Source organism: Giraffa tippelskirchi, chromosome 12, assembly GCF_054371585.1.
Source record: "Giraffa tippelskirchi isolate mGirTip1 chromosome 12, T2T-mGirTip1v1.2.pri, whole genome shotgun sequence".
Taxonomy (NCBI): Eukaryota; Metazoa; Chordata; class Mammalia; order Artiodactyla; family Giraffidae; genus Giraffa; species Giraffa tippelskirchi.
In genome coordinates this window covers 85,401,766-85,415,448 of record NC_137286.1, presented here as the reverse complement: position 1 = coordinate 85,415,448, position 13,683 = coordinate 85,401,766, and the positions used below count along the sequence as shown (strand labels likewise).

At 43.7% G+C, this 13,683-nt stretch overlaps 1 protein-coding gene across 1 annotated transcript in view; it reads left to right on the top strand.

The window, feature by feature from the left end:
- Window positions 1-11,777, top strand: part of LOC145528629 (uncharacterized) — a 249,651-nt gene extending 237,874 nt beyond the window's left edge. Inside the window, exons 5-7 of the mRNA XM_081547282.1 lie at window positions 6,375-6,479; window positions 11,416-11,550; window positions 11,653-11,777. Of these exons, the coding sequence (XP_081403408.1) occupies window positions 6,375-6,429 (55 nt within the window). The 3' untranslated portion in view covers window positions 6,430-6,479; window positions 11,416-11,550; window positions 11,653-11,777. The remainder of the gene's footprint in view (window positions 1-6,374; window positions 6,480-11,415; window positions 11,551-11,652) is intronic.
- Window positions 11,778-13,683: the final 1,906 nt, after the last annotated feature.

Here is a 13,683-nt window from a genome sequence, read left to right as displayed (position 1 = left end):
GTAGGGATTGCATTAAATCCATAGTTTCACTTTTGTTAGTACTGACTATAATATTAAGTCTTCCAATGGATGAACTTGGAATTTCTTTCCATTTATTTGTATCTGCTTCAGTTTCTTTCATCAGTGTCATAATTTTCAACATATAGATCTTTCACCCCCTTGGTTAAATTTATTCTTAAGTATTTTGTTATTTTGGACTCTATTGTAATGTCTATGGGTTTCTTTATTTCTTCTTAAGATATAACATTTTTCAGATATTTCTTTTTTTAGTATATCAAAACACAACTTATTTTTATATGTTGGCTTTATACCCTTTAACTTTACTGAATTAGTTTATTAATTCTAATGATCTTCCGGTATGTCATTTAAATTATATGTGGGCCACTGAGGGGTTTCTTTTGAAATAAATGTAGGCAGAAATAGGATTTCAGTTAGGACTCCTGCTCAGTTAGTGATATTGCGCCCTGTTTCGTCTGTGTGGTTTCTACTGATGCATAGATGCATCTTTACGTCCACCTACTTTATTGTATCTTGTATACATCTTGGAAGGGATGGGAAAATCTCTTTAGAATTTCCAAAGGAGATTGTGGAATCTCTTTGGAAATAACGAGGACTGTCTCGTATCTTGATTATATTATTGCGGTGACCTACCTGTCATTATTTATATTTTCCCAAGTAGCATTAGTATTGTTGAAAAGGTAACTTTGTGCTTTCTCACAGTATTTCTGGACTTAGAATGGAGACAGCAACAACAGCAAACCAATACTTCAGTGTCTGCCTTAGGTAAGCATCGCCAGGTGCCTGATTTATGCTGGGCTTTTTGCTGCATCATCCTACATCTCCTTTAATCCCTCCACTTGTCATTATCTACTTGGAAACTAACAATTTGTAAAACCAGAAACCAAAGCAAAATCGAATCATACAAATGAAATAAAAAAGGAAGGAGGCAGATATATTTTAATGAGGCAGTCTGAGGAACTGTGATTATTTGACCCCAGTAAAGTATGAGTTTTCTTTTCAGACTTAGTCATCACAGCAGCCAAAGGTCAAGCCCAGTCTGTCTTGTGGAGCAGGTTTTTTTTGTTGTTTGTTTGTTTTGGAGAATTAAAATGCTTGTTGAATGGTGGAAGTCCTGAATTCAGCATTGGCTTGTCATGGACCACTCAATGCAGGTTCTGCGACTCAGTACATAGGTGCTGTTAACTGCAGCTGTATAATGCTAATCCAAATAGTAATCGTAATGCTCATGTTCTCTGTTGTTGCCATCTTTCCTTTTTATGTACCTTTCCCATCTCCTGGTGTCCTCTCTTACCTTCGGGTGCCCATTGTGGCCTTAAGTTGCCTCTGCCCAAAGTTCCCGTTTCAAGACCTCTCAACTCTCACCCTCAACCTTCCACCTGCCCACCTCCAGAATAGCCCAGCCTCCAAAGTTATTGTACCTTTGCCCTCTCAGTGTCATTACAAAATCTCATTTTTCTCCTCCAATTCTAGCTGACTGAATTTGGAAGAAGTAATTAATTTGATGAAACAATTCATAATAAGGTCTTTGTGACCAAAGAAAGCTCCTCTCTTAATTCTCCTATGGGTGCGTTTCCATTTTAAAGGAGAATGAAGGCCTTCACATATGTTATTTATCAGATAAACAATTTATCCATTTATTCAATAGAAACTGAGCGCCTAGTCTCATTGTCATGTGTTAAGACAGACAAAGGACCGTGAAGACAGGTAGATCCTTTTGGGAGGGTGGGTCCTGAACCTCAAATTATGGCATGGCCTAAACCCTTATGCCAGGCTTCTTAGGTGTCTCTGTGGTAAACAATCCACCTGCTAATGCAGGAGATGCAAATTCTGTCCCTGGGCTGGAAAGATCCCCTGGAGGAGGAAATGGCAGCCCACTTCAGTATTCTTGCCTGAGAAATCTCATGGACACAGAAGCCTGGCGGGCTGTAGTCCTTGGGGTCGCAAAGAGTCAGGCACGACTGAGCACGCATCAGGCACAAACCCTTATGTGACCTCAGGGCTGTCTGAGTCCTGCTGTTCATCCCAGGAGGGCAGCATCCTGCCTCTGCCTACCCTGTAGGCCACAGGTCTCTCAGAGCAAGCGCCAGCAGGGAGGAAGGGTGCAGGAAGCAAGCAGGGGCGGGGAGACGCAGTGGAAACAAAGGGAGGAGAAAGTTTACAGCCACCAGAGCTGAATGATTTAACCATCAGTCTCTCCTGAGCCTCAAATTCTGTGTCAATGAGAAAGAAAAAGGGGAGGAAAGAAGAATGAAAATGGAAAGAGGAAGGTTCTAGGAATACAGTCAAAGCTGCATTCCTTTAACTAAGAGCCTCAGGTTAATAGATACATTACAATGTACTGTTTGCCTCCCAGAGCAGAGGTGAGCCCTATTTTGTGGCTTCTAGGAATTTCAAAGCTGGGTTGGCATGTGGCCCCCCTGGCATGCCGCTTCCATAACATCAGAAAATGTCTCCCACAGGGAGGTGGGGGCTGTCGGTAAATACTTAAGCATTTTCTTCCCTAAATCAGAACCCTCAAAGAGGGCTGGTAAGACATGAGAAATCTCTCAGAGGATCGGGGCTAAAGGTCGCTTGCTCCTTCCTGGTAGAGGCTAGGGAGAGGACTTGGGCACGGAGCATCAGGTAGCGATTAGGTAGGCCGGCTAAGAACCAAGTCCAGCCTCCTTATAGAGTGGCTGCTCGCCCAGCTGAAAAAGTGGGGTGGAGGGGAGTTAAGGTTTTTGAAGAAAATTTAAAAAGACGCTAAGTGAAAGTCGCTCAGTCGTGTCCGACTCTTTGCGACCCCGTGAACTGTACGGTCCATGGGATTCTCCAGGCCAGAATACTGGAGTGTGGGTAGCCTTTCCCTTCTCCAGGGGATGTTCCCAACCCAGGGATCCAGCCCAGGTCTCCTGCATTGCAGGCGGATTCTCTACCAGCTGAGATACCAGGGAAGCTAAGCTCACTGCTACACCTGGTAAGTCGGGTCTCAACGCGGCTGGGCTGCTGCGTAAGCGCACTTGCGCTGGGCTGCCTTCCCCTCGCTGTGGGCGGGTGTGGCTGTGGAAGGAAGCCTGCGGGAGCCGGGAGGCTAGTAACAGCCTGGTGGGCGATTGTGTCATCATGATGTAATGTGTGATTTATATGGTGTTAGGATAGCAAGTGTTCTTTTGCTTTGCAGTCCAACAGAATCAGTGATGGTTGCAGTGTGTTAAACCTGCAGCTATTAAATTTGACCAAATTATAATGTACCTTTTAAAATTAAAAAAAAAAATGTTTTGGGTGTGTAAAAGGTTTGCTTTAAAAGGTCAGCAGTTTCTTGGAGCAGAAATACGCCGTGTAATTTTTTTAGAAGAGAAGCAGTCCCCCAGACTTGATGTAATCACCCCATTCTGAGCCCTCGCATCAAATGTCAGCTCCTTCTGTGTTCTGCGTGTGTGGTGCTTGGAGGAGGATCTGAGAAAGCATGTCTTGAGGGGATGGCATCTGTGATTTTGATTTTATTTTCGAAAGCTGAGTGAAATTAAATTTAGGATTGTGTGTGTTTTTGAGGGTTCTCTAAAGTTACTAAAAAAAAAAAGTCTCTTGGGTTATTAGAGTACTTGAAGGATGTTGCTGGGATAAGACACAATACTTTAGGGATTTACTCTCTAAATATGGGTTGTTTATAGTCTAAACTTTTTAACAATTGAGGCATATTTTGGCATATGAAACCCTTGTTTTAATAGCATAGAGTGGTGATTTAAGTTTCTTTTGTAATATCTGAAAAGGTTCGTCCAAGATTAACTCTCTTGTTAACATAAAGTGCAGCTCCTTTGCCACGTATAAGTATCCTGAAGATAACCCTTGGAATCTTTGGAAGGAGAAGGAGAATTGGGGTCTTGGAGCACATTATTGTGGGGAAGTTACTTCACTTCTCTGAGGTTTCGTTTTCTCATTTAGCAACCAGTCAGTGATAGTTCTCTCTCAGCATCTCGGTGGTAGTTGATTCTCTGAAGAGTGGAATTGCATCTTATTTCAAGAAGGGAGAGATGTACCCAGTCCACAATCAGGTACAAGAAGAGAAAGATGTGTGGGCAAAACTCTTACTTGAAATGGCCCTAAGTTACCCATAAAGAACAGCAAATGTGGTCTCTGCCTGCCTGCACCATCTCTTGAGAAGTCCTGCTCAGGCCATTTTTCCCTCCAGAAACCAGGTGATAGTGAGCTCTGAAGGAAGACCCCATGCTGCTTGAAAACTTGCGTGTGGTGGGGCGCCCGCCATGTGTGCCTAAGATACCCAACCCCAGACCTTCCCCAGCTAGTATTGGTTTCTCTTCCCCTTGCTCCTAGGACCTCAGCATTGGTCTTTCCTGAACCAACAGGACCTCGATGTGGGGTTCAGTACAGCTTTTAGGCCTTGACCACAGAGTTCCACTTGAAGTGGATGGTTCTAAACTGAGAACCGGGTTCTTGTGAGATAGTCCTCATTTTATTTTGACACTGAGGAGGAGACAGATGTGAGCGAGGCTCAGAGCTTGTGTACGTTTGCAGGATGCAGAGCAGCGTCTTCTAGAATCCACTTATACTGTTCGTATTTTAAATGGTAGTCAATTTAAGCAGTGTTTAAAATGACATCATCTGAAAAGGCATGTATTACTGTTCCATAGCTATTTTGACCTGAAGTGTCTTTGGTCATTGTGAACCACAAACCTTCTGTTTTTGTGAAGTCAGCAATATAAGCCAAAAACATAAAATGGAATTAGAGTTGAATTAAAGTTATTTTGGTAGGTTGTGGGTTGAACAGAGGGGCGAGCACTTCCTAATGAATTATTTTAAAATACTCTAGCAGTTAATGTTTTGCTGTTCTTGTCTGAGTTGAGCTTTCAAGACTAGGTAAGAACGCATTTCTCAGTGACTGAATTTTCAAATTTCCATTTACAAGGTAGAGGCATTAAGATCCAAGGTCTTCTGGAGACTGTTCCATTGCTCTCCCTGAGTAAATTCAGTATGACTGATCTTGATACACTCACTATGAGACAGAAGAACTGTCTCACTCAACTACAAATATTTGCTGTTTTGTGCCAAGGATGGTGCTAGGTGGCAAGGATGAAAAGCCTTTGGGGAATTTGTAATGTTTAACATAAATACATAAGCAGAGAGTTTCAAAAAGTGTAGGGACTTCCGCGGCAGAGGGAAGCACAAGAGGCAGTGGGAGAACCAGGAAGGGGTCTGAAACCAATGGGTGAGAGTCTGAAAAAAAGACTTTCCTTTTAATTAACCACTTTGAAGTGAGCAATCCAGTGGAATTTGGTTGGGGGAGGGTTGCTGGAGGGTGTAGCTGAAATCAGTTTGGGCAGGATTTTGATGAAAAAAGGAGGAAATAGGTGAATGGAGGGAACAGTAGATGTCATACAGTAAATATCTCTTTGGTCTTATGTGATAGCCTGCATTCCTTTCCTGGTAACAAGATCTCAAGTTTTCCTTAGGGAGTCTTAGGTCTAAGGTTTCCTTAGGTCTTTTGTTTACTTGTGGAATTCAAGTGGTGCTGATGTCATCCTGCTCCGAGTATTACTCCCTCACCCTGCTTGCAGACCACAGAGCTAGCATGTGAAGCAAGCCAGGTTAATGAGACCAATCTTAAAATATTTCTTGAACTCATGGAAGAATTTTGTTTTTGTTTTAAGCTTGAGATTGTTATATGATACAGCAAAAATCTAGACTTCTGGTAATTATTCTGGTTCTATTAATGATGACCTGCTTAAAAACAAAACCATAGCTAAGGCTTTAACTGAATGAAGGAGAAGGCTTCTGATAATACAATTTAAGTGCCTAGATCTAGCCATACCTGAATCCATTATCCTTTGGACTTTTCCGTTAAGTGTGCCAATAAATTTTCCTTCTTCCTTTAGCTACTGTGGATCGGGTTTCTGTAACCCGATGAAACTGGAATAGTTCTAAATAAATTGTTTTGGGGATTTTTGTGGTTTCTTTTTTAAACAGAATTTTGTTACTTTTGATTTAAAAAGAATCTGTGGCAGTTCCCCAATATTTCCTCTGAAAGGGAAGCTTATATCCTGTTTTCACATGTATTTATCAGAAATTTAAGCTTAGTTTCTTAAAGCCTTATTTCAGGCCAGCATTTTATATCAATTATACACAAAAGGAAAGAAGCCTTTCACCAAATTTTAGACATAGAAAATCATTAGTTTTTTATAAAATTTTATTTTGTTTTTATAGTAATATATTCTCCAACTACTCTCTCGGTGGAGAGGACTTAGGTTTCTGGACATCAATGCCCTTGGCATTGGGGAAGTTAAACCCACACACCATTTTAGTATCTGCACCTGCCTTACCTGACCGAACTTGGGATCTCAGACCCCTCTCTCTTTTAGGGTTTGCAGTGGTATCTCAGCACTAGAGAGTCCCACTTTCCAGAAGAGCCTCTGAAGAGCTGTCCCTTGTTAATCTCCCTTGCAGTTTTTTGGAGCTGCCTGAAGGTATGCAGATGTATTTGGGCAGAACATTTTTTTTTTTTTTTGTAGTGGCACTAGTGATAAAGAATCTGTCTGCCAATCCAGGAGACTTAAGAGATGTAGGTTCAATCCCTGGGTGGGGAAGATCCCCTGGAGGAGTGCATAGCAACCCACTCTAGTATTCTTGCCTGGAGAATCTCATGGACAGAGAGGAGCCTGGTGGGCTATGGCCCATGGGGTCAAACAGAGTCTGACATGACTGAAGCAACTTAGCACGCATGATCATCTGTTGTTAACTCAAACTAGTCATTCCAAATTGTAAAACTTCCTGAGTGGTTTGCTCACCAATATTTCAAAATGAAAGCATTCTCTTGGGATCTATAAGATGGAAGCAAAGCCAGATTGCACCTCTGTCTCATCTGGTGATTATTTAGCAAATGCACTTCCAGAGCATTCTCTTTGATGTCTTTTATCAGTTACCTTTTCAATCAGAGATAACTTTCATCTTCACACATCATTAATGAATTTTTTAAAAGTTTGCTCCCCTTACGTACATATCTTGTCATTTATCTGGGGGTACAAAATAAGTTAATGTGTTCTTCTATGGATTCTCTGCCTCTTTGAAGCCATTTCACTTCCGTACTTTTGTCTCTGGTTTGTTTTCATTTAAGGAAACTAAAGCAGATGTAGACTAAGAAACGTTAACTTGACAAAAGTAGTTGATCGTATTAAAGGACTCTTTCTTCAGGAAAATGAAATTCAGACTGTGCTAAAGAGCCTGTCCTCCAGTTGGTCTTTGGACCAAGGGTGGGATTCTTGGAGAAGTGATCCAGTTCGGAGGCAAGAGGATGGGCCAGGTCCATCTCTCCTATGATTTAATGGTTGGCTGAGCCAGCTTAACAAAGAGTGAGCTTGCATGCCTTGTTGAAACAATAATCCTCAATTGGTCCAAAGGGAGATGCTGACAACGCATATGGGAAGAAAGCCATTTAGTCCAGCCCGCGTTGTCTGTATCTGAGATACTGTGCAGAAGACACTCACTTCCAGGGAATTCAATCTGACATCAAGGCCTGGCAAGTCAAGCCTAGGGATTTGTGAGAAGGATGATTTGGAGTAATTTGTACTCTTCTGACACTTTTCTGGGGCTTCCCTGGTGGCTCAGTGGTAAAAGAATCCTTCTGCTAATGTAAGAAATGTGGGTTTGATCCCTGGGTGGGGAAGATCCCCTGGAGAAGGAAATGGCAGCCCATACCAGTATTCTTGGCTGTAGAACCCCACGGACAGAGGAGCCTGGTGGGCTAGAGTCCATGGGGTCACGAAAGAGTCAGACACGACTGAGCGTGCATGCATACACAACTGTTTTTTAGTTCTTGTGTCTTGCTGTTGAAGCCGTTCTGAAACACCCAAGAATGATGAGACTGGTGGTAGGTAAAAGATCTCTCTCTCCTCCTTTTTTTTTACCTGTTGACTGCACCCCTCAGCATGTGGGATCTTAATGCCTTGAGCAGGGAACAGACCCGTACCCTCTGCATGGGAAGCTCAGAGTCTAACCACTAGACCACCAGGGAAGTCCCTTAAAAGGCTCTTTTAATGATAGGTTTATTTAGATGTAAACAGTTTTTCATCATAGTTCAGTATTTTTATTTATTTTAAAATTTTATTTGGCTGCCCCTGGTCTAAGTTGTGGCCCACAGGATCTTCCATCTTCCTTACAGCATGTGGGATCTTTAGTTGCATCCTGTGGGATCTTGTTCCCTGACCCAGGATCAAACCTGGGCCTCCTGCATTGGTATCTCAGAGTCTTAGCCACTGGACCACTAGGGAGGTCCTCAAAAGTTCAGTCTTGATTAAGTATTTTCACAAATAACAGTGGGAAAAAAAAAGCAGAAATTGGGGGTGCAGGGCCCACATCTGTGTGCCCCGGAAGTCTGTAGTCTTGGGAGGCACGGATCCATCGAAGGTGCTGAGCTGGAGACATGCAGTGAGGAGGCAAAGGGTCTTTATTTCATTTTGATTTAGGTCCCTTGCAGTGGCTCTGCTTTGCTGTGAGAGTGACATGGGAACTCCTCACTGTCCACAAGCCCCATGGGATCTGGCCCTCCTGCCCCTGTGACCTTTCCGTGTGCCACCTGCTCAGTGTTTAGCACACTCCAGGTGTCCAGGTCAAACTTTCCCTCCACATGCCACAGGGCATTTGCATCTGCTGCCTGTGCTGCTCTTGACCAGAACCAGAGCTTGGTGGCTTCTTCTGATCCTTCAGCTTTCAGCTTGAATACCAGCTCCTCCTAGAAAGTGAAAGTGTGGTCGCTCAGTCATGTCTAACTCTGCGATCCCATGGAGTTTAGACCACCAAGCTCTTCTATCCGTGGAATTCTCCAGGCAAGAATACTGGAGTGAGTAGCCATTCCCTTCTTCTCCAGGGGATCTTCCTGACCCAGGGATCGAACCCAGGTCTCCTGCATTGCAGGCAGATTCTTTACTGTTTGAGCTGCAGGAAAAGGCACTCCTCCTAGAGGCCTTCTCTAAACCTTCCTAACCCCACTCCATATCCAATCACTCCATCCACTGACCACATTTTACTTCCTTCATAGCACAACACTATTTGCAATGGCTTTTTGAAATAGCTTTTAGCTTGCCTCTTTCCTATTACCACTAGAATTCATGGACTAGCATAATTACTTATGCTTTGTCTCCTTTTGTGTACCATAACTTCCATGCACTTTATTTTTTGTGTTTCCTTTTTAAAACAGTTTAGCCAAGTAGTGTTCTGTGATCACATTTTCTTTCTTGAAGTTCTGATTGTTTGTTTGTTTTGCCTGGAGCACATTTTATTTTTTTTTTTGGCCACATTTTTTCATTTACTTAATTTTTCTTGGCTTGCAGGCAAACTTTCAAGTGCTTGGGTTCAAGTAAAGTGCCACTTAATAAAATTGACTGTTCAACTTTAAAAAAACACTCCATGAGGATGGGGACCTTATTCACCACTGTTTTCCCAGCACTTAATCATCACCTGGCACTTATATAGGGGCTCAGTTAACAATGAACATCTAAATTTTCTAGACCAGTTCAAATGCTGATCCACTGTTATACACGAATCAAACAGAAACTAGTAGTTCAACTGCCCTTTGCCATTATGAGGAAAACTTCAACCAGTGGATACAGCACCCCCACACACACACCCCACCCTGCACCTATCAGAGGCCCACATGGCTCAGCCCAGGTTGTTACTGTTCAGTCGCTAAGTCATGTCCAACTCTTTGTGACCCCATGGACTGCAGCACGCCAGGCTTCCCTGTCCTTCACCATCTCCCTAAGTTTGCTCAAACTCATGTCAGTGATGCCATCCAACCTTTTTATCCTGTGTTGCTCCCTTCTGCCTTCAATCTTTCCCAGCATCAGGGTCGTTTCCAGTGAGTTGGCTGTTTCCATCGAGTGGGCCAAGTATTGGAGCTTCAGCATCAGTCTGTCCAACGAATAATCAGGGTTGATTTCCTCTAGGATTGACTGATTGGATCTCCTTTCAGTCCAAGGGACTCTCAAGAGTCTTGTCCAGCACCACAGTTTACAAGCATCAGTTCTTCAGCACTCAGCCTTCTTTGTAGTCCGACTCTCACATCCATACATGACTACCTTGGGTGAGAGAGAAGAGAGGACAGGGGATGTCAGACTTTCTATGATTTGTTTTGGAGGAGACATCTTCCTCTGAAACATCCTTCTGGCACAGATAGCAACCATCTCTTCACCCCCAGGGAACATGCAGATTGCCACACAGCATGGATGTCAACTTTCGAAAATCCACAGGTCCCTGGAAGTCCCTTGCCATTTTTCTGCCTGTGACCTTTGGCTTTGCTTTATGGAATGTGTAATCCTGGCGCCTGGTAGAAAAGCAGAGGGAGAAGCAGGAAGGCCCAGCATTCTCAGCTGACCTTCACGGAGACCGGGGGCCCCAGGGACCAGGCGTCCGACTGATGCCATCCGAGGGGTTCTGTTCCGTCCTCCGCACCCTCCCATCTCCTCCTCCCCTGGACCTCTTATTTGTGTATGTAGGAGGGGACACAGAAAGAAATCTGATACAAAGATCATTTCTGTGAAGCAGTTTAAAGGCAGAAGAGAAAGCACATGCCACCCTTGGGTCAGCCCGGAAAGGCTAGATGACCAAGAACTGTATTTTCACTGTCGCTTTGAAGATGGCAGGATGAAAATACTCCACATCTTCATACACCTCGGGGTCCTTTAGAGATGACCGACTTTACGGAGACACACATGACCTGTTTTATTTGGTGGCACAGACGTATCACATTAACGATATCTGGACTTCCTCTGAGATGGCAGAGAAACCTCAGACCCAGGCTCGCCTCCAGCCTCAGATGAAGCTCTGTGGTCACGAGACAGCGGGGCTCGGGGAAGGTCGGTTTGGACAAGTGCTCAGAGAGGCCTTGTCAGCTGAGGGACTGGGGTTGGGAAGACAGCTCAGTGCGTGCAGATTTAGGGGTGTGAGGTGTATGTGTAGAGATGGGAGCAGAAGAAAGTTTGAAATAGAAAATAAGCGTTGGCTTCGATTCAGTACGGGCTTCCCTGGTGGCTCAGATGGTAAAGAATCTGCCCATAATGCAGGAGACCCGGGTTGGATCCATGGGTTGGGAAGATCACTTGTAGAAGAGAATGGCAACCCACTCCAGTGTTCTTACCTGGAAAATTCCATGGATAGAGGAGCCTGGTGGGCTACAGTCCACGGGGTCACAAAAAGTCGGACCCGATTGAGCGACTAACACTTTCACACTTTTCTATTCAATATAGTCTGTCACAGGCTTGTTTCTGAGCAAAACAACTTCTCTCTCATCAACCCATTCTTTCCTTTGGAAGATAAGCAAAAATACCACTTTCTCCTCAGTCCAAGTGCGAGGCTCATCTTGACCCCCTGGTGCTCTCAATTACTGGCTTTTTTTTTCTTTTTGAGCAGAGAGAAGCACTAACTTTCTGTCAGGGAAGATGCGACTCACCTGATGGAACTTGACTTCTGCTCCCTTTGTTGTCAGACCATTCGGGTGGTTGGTGTTTCCCATTGGGATTACGCTCCTGGTCCACAGAAACTCCAGTAAGCTAATATGGGCATAAAGACTGGGCCCCATAATTGCTTTGGCAGTAGGGACACTCTGTTATCAAGAAAACACAACACCACCTTTTTCTTTAAATTCAGTTCTGTCAACTTTTATCAAGCATCTACTGGATGGCAGGCCTTGCATTGCACTCAGGGGATGAAAAGAAATGAAAAGTGCTCATCATGAGGGTAGAAAACAAGATGCCTGCTCGTGCAGAAGAAGGGTAAGGGGCAGTCGTGTGCTTGGGTTCTCAGGTTATTATAATTCAAAATAGTCATTTATCAAATGCCTAACTTTGTTGGGCACTTTGCAGGAATCATCTTCACTCCTTGCAACAGTCTGGCTACAGAGGTAGTATTAACTTTAATTTACAGCCAAAGAAACTAAGGCTCAGAGAGGATGAATAACTTCCCAGGTTTATATAGCATCGAAGTGATTTTGATTCACTGCATCCTTCTTTTTTTTTCTCCTTTTCAGTTGGACAATAGTTTAGATAGGAATGTACTTTCAAATAAAACCAGCTCACATGCCAGTTTTTAAGACCCTCTAACAAACAGAATCCCAACGGAGACAGGATCTTCCTAATCTTTGAAAGCCCAGTAATCTAGTGTGGCTGAAGGATTGGAGGACGACTTAAGGAGAATCACCATGTGACACAGAGTGAGACAAGGCAGGGATCATTTCTGAAACCTTGGAAGCAAGATTTTCTTCTCTGTTCTTTGACCGGGAACAAGGATAAAGTGAAAGCTCGGTGTCTTATTTTGAAGGTATGAAGTCCAAGTGAAAAATGAGCAAAAGATGTTTAACAGACAGTCCTTTCCTGGTGGAAGAAGAGGGCGGGGAACCTTAACTGCTGTAGCTCAGACTCCCTTTTTATGACAGACCGCAGAGTGAAAAGGGCTTCCCGGGTCGCTCAGTGGAAAGAATCCGCCTGCCATTGCAGGAGACGTGGGAGACATGGGTTTGATTCCAGGGTTGGGAAGATCCCCTGGAGTAGTAAGCAGCAACCCACTCCAGAGTTCTTGCCTGGAAAATTCCATAAACAGAGGAGCCTGGCTGGCGACAGTCAGTCCACAGGGTCACAAAGAGTCAGACATGACTGAGTGGCTGAGCACACACCCATGAAGTTAAAAGCATTTTATATGACAAATCAATAATACACATTTACACATTCTCACAAAGTGCATTCATATATATGTGAAACATTTCATGAAATATTACCTCTGTTCATGTGATGTACTCTGATACCTTCTATTCTAGCTAATAAATTCTGGTCACAAGCCATTCATTAATGGCTCACGGCATGATGTTTGAAAAACAAGGTTCTGTCTAATCCATCGACTATTTTTTCTCTCCTCTCTCTCTTCCTTAACCCCAGGAGAAGTGTCTCTATTGCAAGCAAGAGACGTTTCTTTCACCCACTTCCTTGTTCCACATTCCCGTGTATTCGATTGGCCAAAATGTTCATTCAGGTTTTTCCATGGGGCATTATGGAAAAACTTGAAAGAACTTTTTCGGCGAATCCAACACACATGCCTGTGCTTTATTTTAAAAAAAAAATACTTGTTAATTTTATGTATTTTATTTTGGCTTTGCCGAAGCTTCATTGCTGTGCAGGTTTTTCTCTAGCTGCGGCGAGTGGGGGCTCCCCTCTAGATGTGGTGAATGGGCTTCTCGTTGCGGTGGCTTCTCTTATTGCGGAGCAGGGGCCCTAGGGTCCCTTGGGTGTCAACAGCTGTGGCGTGGGCTCTAGAGCACAGGCTCCGTAGTTTGGGGTGTATGGGCTTAGTTGCTCCGTGGCGTGTGGGATCTTCCTGGACCAGGGGTCGAACCCATGTCTCCTGTATCGGCAGGCAGATTTCTTTACTGGCCACCAGGGAAGCCCACATGCCTGTTCTTTACATTCCAGGGACCTCTGGCATCTGTATCACTTGGTTTTTGCAGCTGAGGGATGTGTATTATTTTTTACTGGTGCTTTGCAGTTTATGGTTATTGAGGGTGTTTCCCGCCCCGCTCCTATAAATGAAGCTTCTCTAATGTTCAGAAAATATTCTTTCTTCTGGATGTTTTTTGACATTACTTTTATAACTGTGGGGAAAGAAAAGAAAAACTTTGTTATTCAACAGTCT